The sequence below is a fragment of the Macaca fascicularis genome, chromosome 7 (genome assembly GCF_037993035.2).
Source record: "Macaca fascicularis isolate 582-1 chromosome 7, T2T-MFA8v1.1".
NCBI lineage: Eukaryota > Metazoa > Chordata > Mammalia > Primates > Cercopithecidae > Macaca > Macaca fascicularis.
Genome location: NC_088381.1, coordinates 19,449,716 through 19,465,430, shown reverse-complemented (window position 1 = coordinate 19,465,430; position 15,715 = coordinate 19,449,716). Strand labels below are relative to the sequence as shown.

General features: G+C 41.0%; 1 protein-coding gene across 8 annotated transcripts in view; it reads left to right on the top strand.

Annotated features, from left to right (window-relative positions):
* The window catches only part of TTBK2 (tau tubulin kinase 2), a 173,453-nt gene that overhangs the window by 64,997 nt on the left and 92,741 nt on the right, over positions 1-15,715 (top strand). For 7 of the 8 annotated variants that reach the window (XM_045397236.3, XM_073995633.1, XM_065547834.2 and 4 more), the window contains one exon: positions 8,325-8,398. In XM_045397236.3, the coding sequence (XP_045253171.1) occupies positions 8,325-8,398 (74 nt within the window). Of the gene's footprint in view, positions 1-297; positions 401-8,324; positions 8,399-15,715 lie in introns of those variants that run through there. The other variant, XM_065547837.2, reaches the window with a different exon arrangement.

Genomic DNA, 15,715 nt, shown 5'->3' with positions numbered 1-15,715 from the left:
TCCTTTTACAAAAGTAATGAACCTCCACCGAAACTCCACCGAAACACATTATACAAAAATTTACTGAAGATATACCGCACATCGAAATGTGAGATAGAAGGCTGTATAACTTTTAGAAGAAAACATGGAGATGATCTTTGTAACTTAAGTTTAGGCAAGAAGCTTGTCAAATGATGACAAAAGCATGATTCATAAAATAAAAAAATTGATAATTTGGATTTCATTAAATTAAAAACTTTGCTTGCAAAAGACGTTATGAAAAGAATGAAAAGACAAGTCACAGAGTGGAAGAAAAATATTTGCGAATCACCTGCAAAGGACTTTTCAGAATATATAAAGCACTCTGAAAACTCAACAATAAGAAAACAAACAATTAAAAATATTTAATAAGCTTTTACAGGTACTTCAAAGAAGATATAGAGTGTTAAATCAGTTGCTGAAAAGATGTTTAGCATAACTAAACATTAGGAGAATGCACAGTGAGATATCACTGCACACCACTAGAATGGCTTGAACTATACTTGAACCCGGGAGGTGGAGGTTGTGGTGAGCTGAGGTTGAGGTGACTGGCTGCAACTGGGGCTCCCTTGATTCCCCTCTCCTTGGGTTTGGTTAACGTGCTAGGATGGCTCACAGAACTCAGGGAAACTTGTTTACTGGTTTATTAAGGATATTGCAAAGGATACAGATGAACAGCTGGATGAAGAGATGGATAAGGGTGAGGTGTGGGGGAGTGGGGAGCTTCTGTCTCCTCTCTGGGTAGGCCACTCCCCCAGCACTTCCATTTATTCAGCAAACCAGAAGCTCACACATCTCATTGTTCAAGAGTCTTTATAGAGCTTAATCTTCAGCCCTCCCACTCACCTTTCCTGGAGGTTGGTGGGTGAGGCTGAAAGTTCAGTCCTCTCTTCTAAGCACTTTGTCTTTCTGGTGACTGGCCCCGTCCTGATTATATAGGGCTTCCCCCAAGTTACCGGATTAACATAAACTCAGGTGTTATCAAAAGAGTCAAAAATAACAAAGACATTTCTATCAGAAAATTCCACAAGTTTTAGAAACCAGGTGACAAGTATCAGGGACAGAGACCAAATATATTTCATATTATAGTTGGCTGTTCCTGTCAGTGGGTTCCACATCCATGCATTCCACATCTGTGGATGCAACCAACCACAGATTGAAAATATTAGGAAAAAGGCTGGGCATGGTGGCTCATACCTGTAATCTCAGCACTTTGGGAGGCTGAGGTGGGGGGATTATTTGAGGTCAGGAGTTCGAGATCAGCCTGGCTATCAGCCTGTGTCTACTAAAAATACAAAAATTAGCCGGGCATTGTGGTGCACGCCTGTAATCCCAGCTTCTTGGGAGGCTGAGGTATGAGAAGTGCTTGATCCCTGGAGGCAGAGTTGCAGTGAGATGAGATCGCTCCACTGCACTCCAGCCTGGGTGACAGAGCAAAGTCTGTCTCAAAAATAAATAAATAAAATAAATAAATAAATAAATAAATAAATAAATAAATAAATAAATAAAAATTAGGAAAAAAATATTGCATCTGTACTAAAGATGTATAGACTTTTTTTTTCCCTGTTATTATTTCCTAAACAATCAGTATGGCAACTATTTACATGGCATTTACATTGTATTAAGTATTATAGGTAATCTAGAGATTATTTAAAATATAGTCATGCATCACACAACAGCATTTTGTTCAGTGATAGACAGTGGTCACATAAGATTATAATGCTATGTTTTTAGTGTACCTTTTCCACATTTAGGTACATAAATACTTAGCATTGTGTTATAACTGTCTATAGTATGCAGTACAATAACATGCCATACAGGTTTGTAGTCTAGGAGCAATAGGCTATACCATATAGCCTAGGCATGTAATAGGCTATTCCATCTAGGTTTTTGTGAGCACACCCTATGATGTTCACACAGTGACTAAATCACCTAAGGATGCATTTCTGAGAACATATCCCTGTTGTTAAGCAAAGCCTGACTGTATATGGGAGGATGTGCATAGGTTACATGGAAAATAGTACCCTATTTTATTTTATTTTATTTTATTTTATTTTATTTTCAAGGTGCAGCATTGCTCTGTTGCCCAGGCTGGAGTGCAATGGTGCGATCTCGGCCTACTGCAACCTCTGCTTCCCGGGTTTAAGTGATTCTCCTGCCTCAGCCTCCTGAGTAGCTGGGATTATAGGTGCCCGCCACCATGCCCAGCTAAGTTTTCTATTTTTAATAGAGATGGGGTTTCACCAGGTTGGCCAGGTTGGTCTCTAACTCCTGACCTCAGGTGATCCACACACCTTGGCCTCCCAAATTGCTGGGATTACAGGCGTGAGCCACCATGCCTGGCAGGTACCCCATTTTATATCAGAGACTTGAGTATTGGTGGATTTTGGTATCCAAGGGAGGTCTTGGAACCAGTCCGCCATGGATACCAAGGGACTACTGTATACCACAGTGGCATATAAGGTTTTAGCTTACTTTTCTTGTCTGATCATACTTCCCACCTCAGCCTCCCTTAATTCGTATCAAGTCCTCTAGCCTGTCAACTCAATTATCTATCACATGTACTTAGATCCTTTATGACTTTGTGGGTGACCTTCTTTTAGAATACTCTTCTCATAAATGTGTAAAATCTAGTGATTTAATGCTCATGTGAAGCCTCATAAGCCAAATTTTTGAATCTTCTTTATATCCGTAGCAGTTTATCTATAATATTATAGAACTCATACTGCATTACATTTTTTTTTGTTTACATATCTTGGCTGTGAACTCTTTGAGGGCATGGATCTTAATTTATCTTGTATTTCTAGCGCCTAGTTTAGTACTTGGCATATAGTAGATTGTCCTGTTTCTGTTCTGTCAGTCTTTCTTTCCCTGTTTTATTACTTATGACAAGGTGTTACTTGATTTTAAAATCTGTTTCTGTCATTTCTGGGCATAATGGTTAAGAGCAAAGGCTCTGGCATTAAACTGCTTCATGTTTTGGTTGTAATTTTGGACAAAGTAACCTCCCTAAGCCTCTATTTCTATATTTGAAAAATGGAGAATATAATAATACTTGCATTATTGGCAGGATTAAATGCATGTAACATGCTTGATATAGAACCTGGCATAAAATACTTGCATATTATGTGTGCATATTATGCTTATTTATTTATTTATTTATTTATTTAGAGACAGGGTCTCACTCTGTCACCTGGGCTGGAGTCAGTGGCATAATCACAGCTCACTGCAGCCTTGTCCTCCCAGGCTCAACTGAGCCTTTCACTGCAAATTCCTGAGTAGCTGAAACTACAGGCATGTGCCCCCACACCTGACTCATTTTTGTATTTTTTGTAGAGACGGAGCTTTGCCATGTTGTCCAGGCTAGTAACTCCTGGGCTCAAGCAATCCTCCCACTTCAGCCTTCCAAAGTGTCGGAATTACAGGCATAAGCCACCACTCCTGGCCCATATTATGCATATTTTGTTAGCCATTATTCTATTCACTTATTTACACATATGTGGGGTCAAGCCCCTCAGGGTCGGTGGGTGTTTCTCCCCGTGTGCGGAGACGAGAGATTGTAGGAATAAAGACACCAGACAAAGAGATTAAAGAAAAGACAGCTGGGCCCGGGGGACCACTACTACCACGACATGGAGACCAGTAGTGGCCCCGAATGCCAGGCTGCACTGATATTTATTGGATACAAGACAAAGGGGCAGGGTAAGGAGCGTGAGCCATTTCCAATGATCGGTAAGGTCACGTGGATCACGTGTCCATTGGACGGGGGCCCTTCCCTGCCCGGCAGCCGAGGCAGAGAGAGAGGGAGAGAGACAACTTACGCCATTATTTCTGCATATCAGAGACTTTTAGTACTTTCACTAGTTTACTACTGCTATCTAGAAGGCAGAGCCAGGTGTACAGGATGGAACATGAAGGTGGACTAGGAGCGTGACCACTGAAGCACAGCATGACAGGGAGACGGTTAGGCCTCCAGATAACTGTGGGCAGTCAGGCCCTCCACAAGAGGTGGAGGAGTAGAGTCTTCTCTAAACTCCGGGGAAAGGGAGACTCCCTTTCCCAGTCTGCTAAGTAGCGGGTGTTTTTCCTTGACACTGACGCTACTGCTAGACCACGGTCCGCTTGGCAACGGACGTCTTCCCAGACGTTGGTGTTACCGCTAGACCAAGGAGCCCTCTGGTGGCCCTACCCGGGCATGACAGAAGGCTCACACTCATGGTCACTTCTCACTATGTGTCCTCAGCTCCTCTGTATGACCTGGTTTTTCCTAGGTTATGATTGTAGAGCGAAGATTATTATAATATTGGAATAAAGAGCAGTTGCTACAAACTAATGATTAATGATATTCATATATAATCATATCTATGATCTATATCTAGCATAACTATTCTTATTTTATAAATTTTATTATACTGGAACAGCTCGTGCCCTTGGCCTCTTGCCTCAGCACCTGGGTGGCTTGCTGCCCACACACGTATTCATTGAGCATTTAAATCACTCTTTGCTGGGTATTGTGCCAGGTACTGTTACAGCCTAGCAGGTTCTTTTTGCCTGCTGCACAGAAAAAGCCAATACACTGAGACTGGTGTTGCAGCAGAGAGTTTAACAATTGCAGTGTGGCTCAGTAAGGATGGTGTGTGATATTTCTCAAATCTGCGTCCCTGAGAATTTGACAACTAGGGTTTTTAAGGATAGTTTGGTGGGGAGGGGGCTAGGGAATGGACACTGCTGATTGGTTGAGTTGGGGATGAAATGACAGGGGTATTGAAATTATCTTCATGTGCTCAGTCGTTTCCTGGTCGGGGACACCTGGGTGGTGTCAGCTGGTCCACTGAAAAATATCTCAAACACCAGTCTTAGGTTTCACAATAGCAATGTTATCAGTAGGGGCAATTGGGAAGTTACAAATCTTTTTTCTTTTTGAGACTGAGTCTCTGTCATCCAGGCTGGAGTGCAGTGGCGCGATCTTGGCTCACTGCAGCCTCCTCTTCCTGGGTTCAAGCGATTCTTCTCCCCTCAGCCTCTTGAGTAGCTGGGACTACAGGCACATGCTACCATGCCCGGATAATTTTTGTATTTTTAGTAGAAACGGGGTTTCACCATATTGGCCAGCCTGGTCTGAAACTCCTGAACTCATGATCTGCCTGCCTCAGCCTCCCAAAGTGCTGGGATTGCAGGTGTGAGCCACTGCACCCAGCCAGAAGTTACAAATCTTATCACCACCAGCTAGTGACTCCTGAGTAGTAGGCAATTATAAAAAGGTAAGTTAGGAAACAATGACTAGTTGTTATTTAACTATGCCTAAACCTTAACAGAATTCAGGCCCCTACCATAATTCTGTTTTTGGCCTTTCATTAGTTTTATAAAAGCAGTGTCTGTCCCCAAAGAAAGAGTGGGTTCGTTTTGAGAAGGGGCCGTTATCATCCTTGCTTTAAAGTTAAACTGCAAACTAAATTCCTCCCATAGTCAGCTTGGTCTGTGTGTAGGGATGAGCAAAGGCAGTTAGCTTGTGAGATTAGAAGCAAGATAGAATCAGCTATGTTGGATGTCTCTCACTGTTACAGTTTTTGCAAAAGTGTTTTTAGTACCAGAACAAGATAGATATGGTCCCTGCACATGACAGAAAAGTGGAGTCTTAAGGAATGGATAATGCAAGGAAAACACTATTTAACTTATTTTTTATTGTTTCTTTGAAGCTGAGGACAAGAGTAAGTTGCTAATGATCATTTGATCCTTTCATTCTTACTACAATGTAATAGATAGCACTGTTTTGCAAATATATGTAAAATATGTGTTAAGTGATCAACATGTACTGTGTACATTGTGAATTATTGTGTTCTCCATTGCACCCATTCTTGCTAGCTTATAACCCCCTTTTTAAACAAAAACAGAGAATGAGAGAGCAATCTTGTACTGATTGATAACACAGATGCAAAAAAATGAGTTTGTTTTTTTTAAAGGGAAGGGGTCTTGCTATGTTGCCCAGGCTGGTCTCAAACTCCTGGCCTCGTGCAATCCTCCCACCTTAGCTTCCCAGGTAGCTGGGATTATAGGTGAAGTCATTGCACCTGGCTTTGCTGAGTCTTAATTGTATTTATATTTTAAGCCAGTTAGGAGGCAAATTTTCTTTGAGTGTTTCATCAGTCTGCCAAATCTTCGTCTTCAAGCTTTGGCCTGTTACTCTTCCTTACTTTCAAGCAAGCTCCTTCAAAGACTGTCTGCCCTCATATTTCATATTCTGTTTACTCTTTAACCCATTATAAACTGACTTCTGCCCCTTGACTCACTGATTACTTCCTGTTTATATTAGTACTTCTCAGCCTTTCTATATACTTGTCAATGTCCACTTCTGCCCTCATGAAGTGTTCTCCCTCGGTTTCTGTGATACCCCTCTCTCAGTGTCCTCCTATCTTTCAGGCGATTCCTCTGTTTCCTTGAGGGACTCTTATTTTTGCTCATGCTTTGAATATTGCATTTTCTAGGGTGGGCATGGTGGCTCTCGCCTGTAATCCCAGCATTTTGGGAGGCTGAGGTGGGAGGATTGCTTGAGCCCAGAGTTTGAGATTAGCCTGGGCAAGATAGTGAGACCCTGTTTTAAAAATAATAATAGTAATTAATGTTGCATTTTCCAAATTATGTGCTGAAGTTTCTTTTATATTCTTTCACTTGTCAATCTTCCATCTATTGTCCGTGAATTAATGGTTCCTCAGTGTACATCTGGAGCTCTGCCTTTTGGTCTCAGCATCAGGCCTGAACTTACAATGTCTGCTGAATTCACTTGATTGTCCTAAAATTCAACATTTTAATATCTGCCTTTTGATCTCAGCACCAGTCCTGAACTTACAATGTCCACTGAATTCACTTGATTGTCCTAAAATTCAACATTTTAATATCACTTAAAATCTATACAACCTACTGTATTCTCTTATTTTGGTACAACTTTTCATTTAATTTTGCCAATTCTAGTAAAAAATTATATCTTTAATATCGGTCAGATTTATCTTATTTTATCTGTCTCTAATCCCCTTATTCTTTCTCCTGGATATTGTAACTATCCCCCAGAGTGACCTTCTCCACTAGAATTGACCCCTTTGTAGTCTACCCTCATTGCCGCCACAGTGTTTTAGTATGTTATTCTTTATCTTAAAATCTTTTTGATACTTCTCATTACCCTGCAGTAGTTTTCAAATATCTCTCCATGTCCTACCTGGTTTAGGATCATTTAAAGAACTTTTGAGGCTGGGTGTAGTGGCTTATGCCTGTAGTCTCAGCACTTTGGGAGGCTGAGGTGGGCAGATTGCTTGAGCCCTGGAGTTTGAGACCAGCCTGGGCAACATGGTAAAACCCCATCTCTACAAAAAATACAAAAATCAGCCAGTTGTGGTGGCACATACCTCTAGTCCCAGCTATTCGGGAGGCTGAGGTGGGAGGATCAGTTGAGCCTTCCAGGAGGCAGCGGTTGCAATGAGCCAGGATCATGCCACTGCACTTCAGCCTGGGCAACAAAGTGAGACCCTGTCTCAAAAAAACAAAAAATAACAACAAACTTTTGAAAAGCTCATATTCTGTATCTTTCTCCACAGATTCTGAATCAATATAGAACTTAGGAATCTTTAAAAAGTTTTCCACTGCCTTCGGGTCAGTGGTGTCAAAAAGTGTTCCAGATGGTTTTCATTAGTAGCCAGGGTTGAAAAACACTAACCTATACATGTGGCTCAATTCTTTTGGGGGGTCTTTGCATGCTTTTCTTTAATCAGATTTCTGCTGTACCCCTGCTCCCCTCTATGCCCCAGCCAGCACTGTTCTGGGTTTCTCAGATGGAACTCAGGTTGAAAATCACTGGGCGAATCCGCATCAGTGAGGCCCCCAAAGATTGTGGGTCTTGCAGAAGTCATAGCAGTGAGTACCGTAACATACCTAAAATTCAGGTTTCTATTTCTAACATAGTTCTTTTTTATTGTTCTTCTGTGGCTTCATATGTATCGTATCTGGGCAGGTTGATCTGAATTGACCACTTAATCTTTTTCTCCCTAAATAATCATACATTTGTTTCCTCATTCATATATTAATTTGCTTATTTATTCATTCAAATAATCATTTATTTGACCACATAAAGGAATAGTACAGTGCCTGGGAGGAGAGGAGGTAGGTAGAAAATTTGAATAATATAAGTTTTCTATCCTTAAGGTTCTCAAGATGTATTTTATATTCAATCATAAAATACTATACAGAAAAGCAAATTATTAATGTTTTAAGAGAAACCATAGTATATTCTTTCCCACGGTATTCTTTCTTTTTTTATCCAGGGAAAGACCATGTTTGTAGATTTATTGGCTGTGGGAGGAATGATCGATTCAACTATGTGGTCATGCAGTTGCAGGTAGGTTACCTTGAAAACGTGTCTTGAAATCCTTCCGTTCTGATCAAAGTATACAATTACAGTAAATGTGAATAAAAAGTAACAATATTCTTAGTACCATGTGAGAATGTTTTATACTGTGCAGATGGAACTTTCTTTAAACAGACGATACACATTTTCCAAAAATGAAATAATTGTCTTTGTCCGCTATTTGAGTTGACCTGTATCTTTACGGATTGTCAATCTTTGCAGTTTTCGATCCCTGGGTGGATGAGGGGATATAATGTGAATCTTGCCCATTCCAGTTTTCCATTTGTATTCTAAAGTATTGTCTTAGTCTGTTTTGTGCTGCTGCAGAATACCCAAGACTGAGTAATGCATAAAGAACAGAGATTTATTTCTTACCATTCTAGAGGTTGGAAAATCCTAGATCTAGGGACCCACATCTTGCAGGGGCCTTCTTGCTGCATCATTCCATAGTAGAAGTTGGAAGTGCAAGTAAGTATGCACATGGGCAAGGAAGGTAAAGAAGGGGTCCTAGCTCATCCTTTTTGTCAGAAACCTACTTCCAAGATAACTACCCCACTTCCACACCAAAATATGTCTCAAAATAAGACATCTATATGGCCAAAAAACATATGAAAGAATGTTCAACATCACTGATTTTTAGAGAAATGCAAATCAAAACCACAGTAAGATACCAGCTCACACCAGTCAGAATGACTATTATTAAAAAGTCAGAAAATAGGCCGGGCGCGGTGGCTCAAGCCTGTAATCCCAGCACTTTGGGAGGCCGAGACGGGCGGATCACGAGGTCAGGAGATCGAGACCATCCTGGCTAACACGGTGAAACCCCGTCTCTACTAAAAAGTACAAAAAACTAGCCGGGCGAGGTGGCGAGCGCCTGTAGTCCCAGCTACTCGGGAGGCTGAGCCAGGAGAATGGTGTAAACCCGGGAGGCGGAGCTTGCAGTGAGCAGAGATCAGGCCACCGCACTCCAGCCTGGGTGACAGAGCGAGACTCCGTCTCAAAAAAAAAAATAAATAAATAAATAAAAATAAAAAAGTCAGAAAATAACAGATGCTGGTGAGATTGCAGTGAAAAGGAAACACTTATACACTGCTGGTGGGAATACAAATTAGTTCAGCTACTGTGGAAAGCTGTCTAGTGATTTCTCAGAGGACTTAAAACAGAACTACCATTCAATCTAGCAACCCCATTACGGGGTATATACCCAAAGGAATAAAATCATTCTACCAAAAAGACACATGCACTTACATGTTCATCGCAGCACTATTCACAATAGCAAACAAGTGGAATTAACCTTACATGCATATCAGTGGTGAACTGGATAAAGAGAATGTGGTACGTGTATACCATGGAATACTACACAGCCATAAAAATGAATGAAATCATGTTCTTTGCAGCAACATGGATGCAGCTGGAGGCCATTATCCTAAGCAAATTAATGCAGGAATAGAAAACCGAATACTGCATGTTCTTATAAGTGGGAGCTAAACATTGAGTACACGTGGACACAAAGAGGGGAACAATAGACACCAGGGCCTACTTTGAGGGTGGAGCAAAGAAGGAGGATGAGGGTCAACAAACTAGCTATTGGATACTATGCTCACTACCTGTGTGACAAAATCATTTTCACACCAAACCCCAGCAACTCACAATTTGCCCGTGTATCAAACCTGCACATGCACCCCTGAATCTGAAATATTGAAAAAGAAAAGAAAAACCATAGCAAGTACCAATCTTGAGTACTTGAAACTTTAAACAGTAGTTGAGATAGAGGAGAAATGCCATTCCTTTTTCTTTTTTTTTTCCGTCAGTAACATAACTCTGTTCCATATATATGTGTGTGTGTGTGTGTGTGTGTGTGTGTGTGTGTGTGTGTGTATATTTTTTTCTTTTGAGATGGAGTCTTGATCTGTCACCCAGGCTGGAGTGTAGTAGCATAATCTTGGCTCACTGAAACCTCCCCCTCCCAGGTTCAAGCGATTCTTCTGCCTCAGCCTCCCAAGTAGCTGGAATTACAGCCGTGCTCCACCAAGCTTGGCTAATTTTTGTATTTTTAGTAGAGATGGGGTTTCATCATGTTGGCCACACTGGTCTCGAACTCCTGACCTCAGGTGATCTGCCCGCCTCGGCTTCCCACAGTGTTGGGATTACAGGCGTGAGCCACTGCCCCTGGCCTGTTCCCTGTTCTTTAGATGGTAGTGGAGTTAGGTCCAGAGGAAAGAAATTTAGAATAGGAATATTGGAATAATGACTACAATGGGGAGAAGAGGGAAACCTTTCTATTTTCTCTGACACTACCTCTGCCCCTGAAAACACACACACACACACACACACACCCTGAACTGTAGTCACCCTCAAAGTTTAAAAACCGTGGTTCATCTTGATCTTGCTGCCCAGATCTAGAATTCTCAGTATTTCTTTTCATCTTAAGCAAACATCGTTTTGGGCATTTGACTTCTTTCTTTTCTTTTTTTTTTTTTCTGAGACGCGGTCTCGCTCTGTCACCCAGGCTGAGTGCAGTGGCCCAATCTTGGCTCACTGCAACCTCTGCTTCTCGGGTTCAAGTGATTCTCCTGCCTCGGCTTCCGGAATAGCTGGGATTACAGGTGGCTGCCACCATGCCCGGCTATTTTTTGTATTTTTAGTAGAGACAGGGTTTCACAGTGCTGGCCAGGCTGGTATTTAACTCCTAACCTCAGGCGATCCGCCCACCTCAGCCTCCCAAAGTGCTGGGATTACATGTGTGAGCCACCGCGCCCGGGTGGTTTCTTTATTTTCTTTCAAGTTATCTAAATAATAGTGATTCTAGAGACATAGATCCTGGCCTAAATGCTTCCTCTTCTCATCAGGAGGCTTTTCTTGTTTCCCTCAGCCATCCTTCAGATTTCATTTAAAGATATTAACCTCTGTAGACATAACCTTAAGGTCTTTTTGAGTCATGTGATTCACTAACTCTTGAGCCAGCCTGGTTTTATTTATTTAAGCAGCTATCCCTGAACATTTTTTTTTTTTTTGAGACAGAGTCTCACTCTGTCACCAGGCAGGCATGCAGTGGTGCGATCTTGGCTCACTGCACCGTCCTCCTCCCGGATTCAAGTGATTATTGTGCCTCAGCCTCTCAAGTAGTTGGGATTACAGGCACACGGCACCACACCTGGCTAATTTTTATATTTATTAGAGACTGGAGTTCACCATTTTGCCCAGGCTGGTCTCGAACTCCTGACCTCAAGTGATCCACCCACCTCAGCCTCCCAAAGTGCTGGGATTATAGGCGTGAGCCACCACGCCTGGCCTTTTTTTTTTTTTTTTTGGTGACGTTGACTTGCTTTGTCACCCAAGCTGGAGTACAGTGGCACGATCTCAGCTCACTGCAACCTTCACCTTCTGGGTTCAAGTGATTCTCCTGCCCCAGCCTCCAGTGTAGCTCAGACTACAGGTGCACACCACCACGCCTGTGTAATTTTTGTATTTTTAGTAGAGACAGGATTTCACCATGTTGGCCAGGCTGGTCTTGAACTCAGCCTCCGGTATAGCTCGGACTACAGGTGCGCGCCACCACGCCTGTGTAATTTTTGTAGTTTTAGTAGAGACAAGGTTTCACCATGTTGGCCAGGCTGGTCTTGAACTCCTGACCTAAGGTGATCTGCCCGCCTCAGTCTCCCAAAGCCCTGGGATTATAGGCGTGAGCCACTGCGCCCAGCCTCTGAACCTTTTTAGATCATTAATTTGGATCCTGCTTTCTCTCATTTTGGCTAGTAATAATATAACTTTTTGTGTGACATTTTATAGTTTTCATCTGGATTTATCATCTTATTTGATCCTCATTGTACCCCCATGGGGAGGAGAGAACAAGTTTTATCCCTCTTTTGCATATGGAGAAGCTGAGTCTCAAGGAGGTTTGTGATTTGTCTGGTACTAGCCTACTTGATGGGTATTAAAGCTTGGTGGAAGCCTAAACCCAGTATTCTTTAGGCAGTAATAAGAGAAAACTGTTTTGTTTCAAGTTACTACTGACTGGAGAATTATGGAAAGCAAGTTTTTTTCTTTAGTCTGCAGAGTCTTTCTCAGTCTTAGCATATACTCATTTTAATTCTTATACTTACCTAAATCTGACTTTCTGTAAATGGGAAGGCTCCTGGTACTGGGAAACCCAAGAGACTGGTGTACATTAGACAATGATGACCTTTGTGGCCTTTGGCAAATTCCTATGGATTTGTCTAAGAACTTTTCCATTTGAATTGCATGCTATATTTTTTTCCTGTAACAAAAAAGTTAACCCATTTAAACTCCCATCTGTACAGTTTGTGGTTGACTTGATTTGGGATTAGGCTAAAGCTGGTATAACCGCTAGAGCATATTTTCTCTTATTTGACATATGGAAGATCACTACTGGGTCTCCTCCATGTATTCAGCTTCCCACAGAGAGTCCTAATTTATTCTACAAACCATAAATTCATTATTCTTAAGATAAACTTGTTCTTTTCCTCCTGCTGATTCAATTACATAATATCTGCCTTAAAAATTTTTAAGGAACAACCCTATCTCTGTTGTAGAAATTCTAACTATTTGACGTTAAAATGGTTTTTAAAATCTTACAGAACTCAAGCAGTTGTACACATTTTTTTCTCAATTCCCCTTGCAGGACCTTGGCCAGGTCTCACCTAATATTTTGTCACCATTGAAGCTTTATATGAGCATCTTTAGCATAGCCTAAGAGTGATATATTGTGATAAGTACATCAACTATGGAGGTGCAAAACATTTTTTCGAGTTCTGTAACCGGTACAACTGTAGATCTAGATTGCCTAACACCTACAACCTTTTAAAAACTTTATTATGGGAAAAATTAAACATACACAAAGTAGAGAGAATAGTATAATTTATACCCATCTGCTCATTACCCACAACTATCAGTAAATGGCTAATCTTGTTTCAAGTATTTTCTGTTTCTCCTATCCCTCCCGAAATTATAGCAAATCCAAGGCATATTTTATCTATATATACATTCCTAGAAGACCAGAACTCTTTTTTTCTCTTAAAGTAACCAGAATACCCAATAATAATTCCTTAATAATAGCACAAATATCAAACCAATCTTCAGATTTCCTTGATTGTCCATCTCTTTAATAAAAACAATTTTTTTTTTCATTTGGTTTATTTGAATTGGGTTCCAAATAGGGTTCACACATTGCCTATCTCTTAAGCCTCTTTCAGTCTATTGGTTCTCCCTCTGTCTTTTATTTTCTTGCAATTTTCTTTTCATTGTGTTTATTGATGTTGATAAAAATGGAGGAATGTGACATGCGCACATTACCATATTCTGGATTTTGCTGGTTGTTTCCCTGTGGTTGTCTTTAATATGTATTTCTGTCCCCTGTATTTTCTATAAATTGATGACTATATAAGATTCCAGATTTACTTTGCAAGGATACTTCAGAGGTGGGTTGTATGCTTCCTCTTGAATCACATCAGGAGGTAGTGTCTGGTTGTCTCTCTTTTAGTGAGGTTAAGATTAGTCAATGGGTTCAGGCCTTGTCAGTCTAATCCATCTATTTTAAGGTTACCAATGGTTTTTTCCTAATGGTTTTCTCAACCCATTTGTAATCATCATCCATTATTTTAATGGGAGTTGCAAATACAGTGTTCTATCATTTTATTCTTTTTTTGTTAACTAGAATTCTTCGTAAAAAGCACTGCATTCAGTATTAGGTTATCCTCAAGTATATTTTATATAGGAAAGGCAGGACTACTACTTGATTATTTTATCAGTTTTTAGGATAATGAATTGGTTCCCCAATATAAACATATCATATATAACTATATAATAAATCCATAAATTCATGGATTTAACATATTTGATGTATTTCAATTATTGCAGTTTTATTTAGTTTTTTGAGATGGAGTCTCACTCTGTCGCCCAGTCTGGAGTGCAGTGGCGTGATCTTGGCTCCCTGCAACCCCTACCTCCTGGGTTCCAGAGATTCTCCTGCCTCAACCTCCCAAGTAGCTGGGATTATAGGCACACGCCACCATACCCAGCTAACTTTTTAATTTTTAGTAGAGATGGGGTTTCCCCATGTTGACCAGGTTAATCCCAAACCCCCAAAGTGCTAGGATTACAGACATGAGCCACTGCACCTGGCCTGTGGTTTTTTTTGATATTCAAATTGTCTCATCTTTTGCTACAGGGTCTTCTTTCATGTTGGATCTGGATTCATTTTGTTAGGACTAGGCTGCAGCAGTCTTTGATAGCATCCTTATTTTTTGGCGCAATACTATGTACCAGGCTCATTCTGTATATTTCATACTCCAGATCTGGAATCAGCCATTTCTCCATTAAGCCTTGGCTCCTTTTAATGGGAAATGATGTTTAGAGACCAGAATCTAGATGATGTGGGTGTCTGTTGAAAGTGGATTGGTCATTATTTTTCTTTCTTTTCAAGTGGATGGATTTAAGAAATGCATTTTAAAAAATGAGAAAGTGTGGCATGGTTCATATTGATGTTTCTAATTCAAATTTACAATGATGTAATTGCTAATCACTTCTACTTATATTTGTATCTTTGTATCTCTTTCCTTTTCTACACCCTTTTGGTTTTTTTTTTTTTTTTTTGAGATGGGGTCTTGCCCTGGCTGGAGCACAGTGGCGTAATCACAGCTCGCTTCGGCCTCTACCTCCTGGGGTGGAGTGATCCTCTCACCACACCTTTCTGAGTAGCTGGGACTACAAGTATGTGCCACTATGCCCGGTTAATTTTTTTTTTGTTTGCTTTGTTTTGTTTTTTTGAGATCGAGTCTCTTTCTGTCGCCCAGGCTGGAGTGCAATGGCACGATCTCGGCTCACTGCAACCTCCTCCTCCCAGGGTTCAAGCGATTCTCCTGCCTCAGCCTCCTGAGTAGCTGGGACTACAAGCACATGCCACCACACCCAGCTAATTTTTGTATTTTTAGTAGAGACGGGGTTTCACCATGTTGACCAGGATGGTCTCGATCTCTGAATCTTGTGATCTGCCTGCCTTGGCTTCTTAAAGTGCTGGGACTACAGACGTGAGCCACCGTGCCTGGCCCTAATTTTGTAATATTTTGTAGTGTGATGAGGTCTCAGTATGTTGCCCAGGCTGGTCTTGAACTCCTGGGCTCAAGTGATCTTCCTGCCTTGGCTTCCCAAAGTGTTGGGATTATAGATGTGAGCTACCACACTTGGCCTACACTTTTTAATGTATATAGATGAAATTATATGGTTAGAATTTACATCAAAATAATTCAGTACGTGTGGGTGGGAGGGGAGAGGATATGGATGAGGAGGTGA